We start from the raw sequence: 6854 nt of genomic DNA, 5'->3' as shown, positions 1-6854 counted from the left end.
AAATCTGCAGATTGAGGAGTACTGCACATACATATGTTTCAAATTCTTTTTATGCTGGAAGCTCAGGATTTTCCACTATAATGTCCTTTCCTTACACTTTTGGACACAGCTACAGGCTCTTCAGTACAGGGGAAAGGGCCTATAAGCAGAGCACGAGCACTTGCCATCTGTTCCCACCTGATCTCTACAACATACGAAGTCAGTACAGCTTTGTACAAAGACTTGCATCCACAGGTTTTCCTCCTGTGCTTCTCTAGTTCTTCCCTACAATACAAAGGAAGTAAATCAGCACTGGAGGACTGCTTTAGCACCTTCCAGATGGACAATGAATTTATTTATGTGAAGCCAACATATTCTTCGCCTAAAAACACTGAAAGAACCAGCAAGCTGCTCACTTCGACCTCTGATTTCCACCTTTGCGTGAGCAAAGCGCGAGCACTTCTTCCTCGCAGCTGAAAGCCAGGCCGGGCGCAGGGCAGCTGTGCCCCGCGCATGGAGGAGGCCCGCACAGCTCTCCCGCCTCCGCCCCAGCCAGCTGCGCCGCAGGGAGAGCAGCGGCGGCCGGCAAGCCCAGCCCAGCCAGGCCGCTGGCTGCGCGCACCGCTTCTCCTCAGCAGCGCACTGTGGACCCGGCTCCCCCATCCCGCCCCGGGAGAGCCCCAAGTCCCCACCGCGGTTCTCAGGCGTCTCTCACGGCAGCCGACTGCGGCAGGCTGGGTGACGGCCGCCCCCGGTAACGAGCTTCGCTCCGGGCAACGGGGCCCTTTCACGGATTTCGGGGCCTTCGCCCCGGACCCGGCGCCCCACGGCTCCCGCAGCACCCAGCGGCGCCCCCCGCCGCGCTCCCCCTCACGCCCTGCCCCGGCGGCTCCCACCGCCTCCGGGACCGCTCCTTCCTCCTCTTCCTCCTGCCCGCTCGCCGGCCCCGCCCGGCCAGGTGCTGCGGAGGAGGCCGCGGGCTGCCCAGGCGCGGCCCGGCTGGGCGGCAGCGGAAGGCGACGCCCCCCGCCCCGCACGGCGCATGGTCGCGGCGACAGCGCGCTCGGCGGCCTCCCCCCTGGCTGCGGCGCGCTGTGGTCTCGCCCGTCCCCGCTGCCATGTTGGATCGTGCGGCCGCCGGAGCCGGGCAGGAGTTGGAAGTTTAGCGCGTTTCGGAGGGGCGGGTGCGATCGGCCGCCGGCGCGGAGCGGCACCGGCCCGGCTGCACGCACTCTCCCCCCCCCCGGCTGGCCGAGGCCCCGCCGCCCCTCTCCGCCTCGCCCCTTCCGCGGCCCCGAGAGGGAGGCTCCGCGATGTGGCTGCTGTGAGGCCGCGGCGGCAGCGCAGGAGGAGGAGGGGGCCGCGGGCGCCAACGGTCGCAGGGCGGCGAGGGCAGCGCCGGGCCGGCCCCGGCCATGAGCGGCAACCCGCAGCAGCAGCCCCCGCAGCCGCGGCGGGTCACCAACGTGGGCTCCCTGCTGCTCACCCCGCAGGAGAACGAGAGCCTCTTCGGCTTCCTCGGCAAGAAATGCGTGGTGAGTCCCGGCCCGCGGCGGCGGGGCGGGAAGGGGAGGGGAGGGAAGGGGAGGGGGCGGCCCGCGGCGCTGCCGGGACGGGGACCACCAGCCCGAAGTCGTCGTCGTCCGTCCCCCCCCCCCCCCCCCCCCCCATCCCCGCCCGGGCGCGGAGGGCCGGGGCTGGTGGGGGGCGTGTGAGGACGGGGGGCCGGGAAGTTGCGGGCTGCGGAAGTTTCAGCCGGCCCGGCCCGCTCCGCCGCCCCGGCCCAGCGCCCAGGAGGGGAGAGGGGCGGCCTCCGCAGGCCTCGCTCCCTGCCCGCGCACCCCGGGCAGTGGGAGCGGAGCGGGGGGCGGTGACTGGCGGCGGCCGCGGCCCGCAGCGCCGGTAGAGGAGCCCCTCGGCCCGGCCCGGCGGAGCTGCCCGCCCCGAGCGGCGGGCCCGGCCTCGCCCCCGCCGCCGTGCCGGAGCCGTGCCCGCCGGGGCGGCTCCGAGACCGCTTCGGGCGCCGGTGCGGGCCGCGTCCCGCCGCGCTGCCCTGCCCGGCGGCGGCGGCGAGCTCCCGGGGGCGGCCGGTGGGTGCCGGGCAGCGGGGAACAGCTCGGAGGAGCCGCGGGCGCACCGGCCGTACGGCGGAGCGGCGTGGGGGGAGCTGCAGGGAGGCTCGCAGCAGTGCTAGGCCTGCCTGGGGTTCGGGCTGTGCTTTTCCTAGCCTGAGCAGCAGGTTCATGTACGGGAATGGCATTCGAACACTGCATGTTTTTCCTGTTTTTATATATGTATTAAAGGCAACATAAGAGTTAGAAGAAAGAGCCTCGTAGTAGATGTGTTACCAACTATATGAGTAAGTTCTTTTCTTCAGAATACCTTCTTGCATGATAATATAAAACTGTATTAAAACTATACTTACCTGTATTAACAAACTACTTGAAGGCTTCAAAATTTCTTTCTTTAGCAAAGCAGCGGCTTTTAGAAAAAAAATCCTGATTTTGATAACATGAAAAAAAATGCTTCTTTTGTTAAAAGAAACCCAAACATTGCCGCTTGGAAGCCATTGGAAATTGTATTACCTGGCTGCCTTCCGATGCTTTGTGTCCAGCGCCTGGCATACTGATGTCGGGCACTGTGCGTCTTGCTGTACCGCTGTGAAGAGTATTTCATGAACTTAAAACTGTGATTTAAAGCAGGATATCCGTGCAGTCATAATGGTTCCACATAACTGTTTGGACTTTGAGATGGCATTGTTGATGAAACTGACTGTTGCAAGGAGGGTGTAAGATGTAGTAACTGAGCAGGAAGTAGGTGATATTTACATTGGGGTGGGTTAAAAAAGATGCTGTCGCAGTACTAAGTTAAATGGGTCAGAAGGTGTGACCGTAAAGCATGTTTTTGAAAAGTAATAGACTTGTAAAAGTCATCTTCAATTAATTGGACTGCTTTCAGGCTCATATTTCATATGTTTAGCTGCTTTGCAAAAAACCTGAAGCTTTTCTTTATGTTTAAGAAATAGTGCATGAGTTTGTGTATGTTGATTTCTGTGGGTTTTTTTTCCTACATCTTGGATTTTCTTGTCAAGTGAACACACTTTTCTTTTTTGTTACGCTCAGCTGTAACACTCACCTACTCAAGTTCTCAACTTTTCTGCATAAATACCATGTTAAAAGCAGACTTTGGAGGCAAATATCTTCACAGTATCTGGGTGTCATACTTTTTGTGACAGGTTTACAGCTTCATAGACATGACTTGCTTTGTATTTTTCTTGAAACTATACATTCATTTTCACCGAATCTCGGATGAGTTTCCAATTGAGTTTCTTTCAATTGTGACCCATTCTCTTCCCCTTTCCCCCAGCCCTATATGCTCTCTAGGTTAAATATAGGCTCATCTTACTGTAACTGAGGGTCTTTGCTCGGTCTTGAGGACTTGAACGTTGATGGTCTAAGAGATATTTAACCAGGCTTTTTTGGCTCACTGTGGCATGAGCCAAAAACAGTGACAATTCAGAAACAAATTCATGAACAGATTGAACATCCCGGTCCCTTGGAGAGGCAGGGTCTCTTGAAGAAGTGGAATGGGCACCTGGAGACGGTAACAGCTTCGACTGTCTTAACTTGGATCCACAATGCCTGTCTTGTCAGAGCCCGATAGTACCCTTGATACTCTCGACCTTCTAGTCAGACTCAGGTTGGCATACTTAGCTGATAAATGCCTTTTTGCTGTTATGTACATGATATTTGATCTCTTAATGTTCAGGTTTGAATTATTCATTAGTGAAACTTCAGACTGTGTGTGCTACTTTTTAAGAAAGGAAAATCATGCGAGTTTGATAGAATGCTACAAGCTTGCTTTCCTGTCAGCTGAACCGGCTGTGCTGCCTGGCTGCTACAGGTGATGTTTCTGTCAGTGTGGGGTGCAGGTATGCTACTGGATGTGATGTATGTCTGCCATATTGATATAATTTTAGGTTATGTTTGCCTTGACCTTGTGTTTAGATTGCTAGTGAAACAAATGCCAGAGGAGCAGCTGAGACATTGAACAATGATTCTGGATACTCTTTTTGTAGTAATAATCTGTGATGTTCTTATGGAGGGCATAGTGCTGGTACCAGTCCTGAGGGACTTCATTAAGAAAGCATGTTGCACTCTGGTCCTGGTTTATTTCAACAATCATTCCTTTGGCTCTGTTTTTGACAGATGACAAGGCAGCTACTTTAAAACAGCATTGAGGATTCAACTACTTCATTTTTGTTCTGTGGGAAAGCAAAGTTTATCAAGTAGCTTAATTTTGAGTGGTTGCAACCTATGAACTCCAATACTGACATAATTTAAATGGCATCTTAAGTAATGATCACTGGTAAACACAAAAATTACCTGGGAGTGGGGGAAGTGGTGAAGAGCCATTGCTATGTGTGTGTTGCGGCTGATACCATTTTCTGGACTACTTATACTTTGGGAAATTCATTGACCAGTAGGCAAATGTATGTGCAGAAGGTTACTGGGTTTGTTTTTTTTTTTTTACCCTCTTTTTTCCCTCCCTCCTTGCTGAGCTGTAAAATGCTTATCTGAATCTATAAGCAATTAAAATACCTTTGCTCATGACAGATCAGATTTTCAAAACCAAGCCACTGGCTAATTGTCAAAGCTGCAGCTATAGTTAGTTTGGTTGAAATAGGAATCCAAGCGTAGAACTACTTGCAGTAGGTATCCAGTGTAAGGTAGCCCTTCAGGACTTTCATTGTTGCCTAGGCATGTAACTGATTTTCATTCAGGTACATGACATTTCTTATCTAGGTCAGGTCTAAAATTTACTATCTGTAGAAATATTTCAATAACTATTTTTTATCATAATATAGAAATAAAAGCCTATGTAAACTTAAGCTGAGTGATGAGATTACTTCTGTCCGTATTAATGAAATGTTTTTGTGGTTATGCCAAGCTTGGAAGTTTTTGCTAAAGTCTGCCTAGTTATAAATCAGTCACTTTAATTTTGTCCTAAGGAATGAGAATGAGTTTTGTAAGGAGAAGCAAATGCTAGGTGTCCCATTAATAATTTTTAATGAAGAAGGTACTTTTATAATTTGCATGATTAATATTGGTCAGTAATGTCACTGATGAAAAGCTAGTTTATTCTGTAGAAATAATTTTATATGTGTGAGACCCCTTAGGAAAGAAAACGTGAGAAGTGTGTACTTGATAACATTAGAAGTAGGTAATGGAGTATGGATATTTTATACTGCTTAGAAGTGGGACTCAACACTTAGATGAGGTGTGATGAGTAAGGCTGGGAATAGGTTGTTATTTGTAAGATCTTGCCATGGTTGATACAGTAAACAGGAACTGGTAAAGAATGCAAAAAGAGAAGCGACACAGCAGCAAGCCAAGAAAACTGTTTTGGCTGCTTTTAAAGTGCATGTGACCAGAATAAGATTGTCTGTCAGAGCCAAAGGACAAATTACAGTGATAGCTGAGATAAAGCAAAAAAAACCCCAAACCCTGAATGGCAGTTATAGCTTTTAATTGAGAAGAGTTAAATGTTTTGTCTTGAAGGGACTTGTAAGATTACTTGTGCATATGGAAACAGCATGTGCTAAGGGTTGAAGGTGGACTACAGGTCTGAGTAATGGGCAACTTTGTGTGGCTGAGAAGTGGTCGGACTCTTCAGTTTGAGTTAATGCTGCAGGCTGTACATCCACAAACGGATGAGATTGTAGTTTGAGAAGGAGTTATCTTCTGAACAGCTAGGAAGAACTGAGTCATCAGTTCAGTGGTGGTTATGTCATCTTTGCATGTGTTTTTAAATGAGATGCAGAGGGAGAAGACGAAGTGTAAAGGATAGGGTCTTGTGGAACAGAATATCGAGTTATATCTGGATTTCTTCTGAGGTCTGTCCTGTTCTATCAAGACATGTAACATCTTCAGATGCCTTGCTAGTATCCATGGGAATCACCTCCCCTAAACAATTTGTCAGCAATAATCTTCACTTCTAGAAGGAATTATGTTGTTTTTTGACAGTTCCTCTGAACCGAAGCTGTGCCTACAAATCTGACTTCTACAGGAACGAGTCAGATCAGACTCTTCAGAGCAAGTGGCTTATCCATCGTCCTCAAACTGCCTCCATGTATGTGCAGTGGGGTTACTTACTGTAAAGTGTTTCTCATGCTTGTTTTCCTCACAGCTTACTTTTAAGGTAGGGAACTATGCTGTAAACAGATTATTTAGCCATGGATGAGAAATGTTTTGCGACTACATGTGAACACTCTGCAAGGCGTTGCAGCTGGTAGCTGTATGCATTTGAGATAAAGCATCAATTCACAAAGTGTAGGATTTGGTTCAGCAGTAAGAGACAGAAATTTAAGTGTTAAAATCCCATCATTGTCAGTAGTGGCTGTTATCTAAATCTCCTATTCAACTTACGTTAAGATAGTAACTTGTAATTATCAGCTGAATTTCTTTGCTTCGGTGACTGTAGTGGTTACATCTGTCATGACCATGCTCGTAGCTCATGCACTAGACACGCAAATTTGTGTCTTGACTTGTGAGGTAGGTCCTAGTGCAAATTGCATTTGCTGTGTATCTCTGTTATGTAGTGTTACATGTTGCTGAACAGAAGGTGATCTAGTAATACAGGGCTGAAACAAGTATGTTGATCTATTAAGGCTTCAGCGCTCTTGCATTCTCTTCTGAGCTGCTTTACAGATCTTTTCTCTGTTTTGGAGGTAATGAAGTGCTAAAAGTCTCTTAGGATGTCTGTGGTTAATCAGCTGGTCAAGTACACCACTCATGCTCCTGATAACGTGCTCTGGAATCCTATAGTGTGCACACAACAGGATGAAAACAATTTGTAGTCACAAGCTGTTGTGG

General features: G+C 49.6%; 1 protein-coding gene across 3 annotated transcripts in view; it reads left to right on the top strand.

Annotated features, from left to right (window-relative positions):
* Window positions 1-1080: 1080 nt before the first annotated feature.
* Window positions 1081-6854, top strand: part of WASL (WASP like actin nucleation promoting factor) — a 51422-nt gene continuing 45648 nt past the window's right edge. For 2 of the 3 annotated variants that reach the window (XM_075428360.1, XM_075428359.1), the window contains exon 1: window positions 1081-1514. In XM_075428360.1, coding sequence (XP_075284475.1) covers window positions 1395-1514 — 120 coding nt within the window. In that variant the 5' untranslated portion in view covers window positions 1081-1394. Of the gene's footprint in view, window positions 1515-2179; window positions 2339-6854 lie in introns of those variants that run through there. The other variant, XM_075428361.1, reaches the window with a different exon arrangement.

Source organism: Opisthocomus hoazin, chromosome 8 (assembly GCF_030867145.1).
Source record: "Opisthocomus hoazin isolate bOpiHoa1 chromosome 8, bOpiHoa1.hap1, whole genome shotgun sequence".
Classification (NCBI taxonomy): domain Eukaryota; kingdom Metazoa; phylum Chordata; class Aves; order Opisthocomiformes; family Opisthocomidae; genus Opisthocomus; species Opisthocomus hoazin.
Note: the sequence above shows the minus strand (reverse complement) of the source record. Positions and strands in the feature narration are given on the sequence as shown.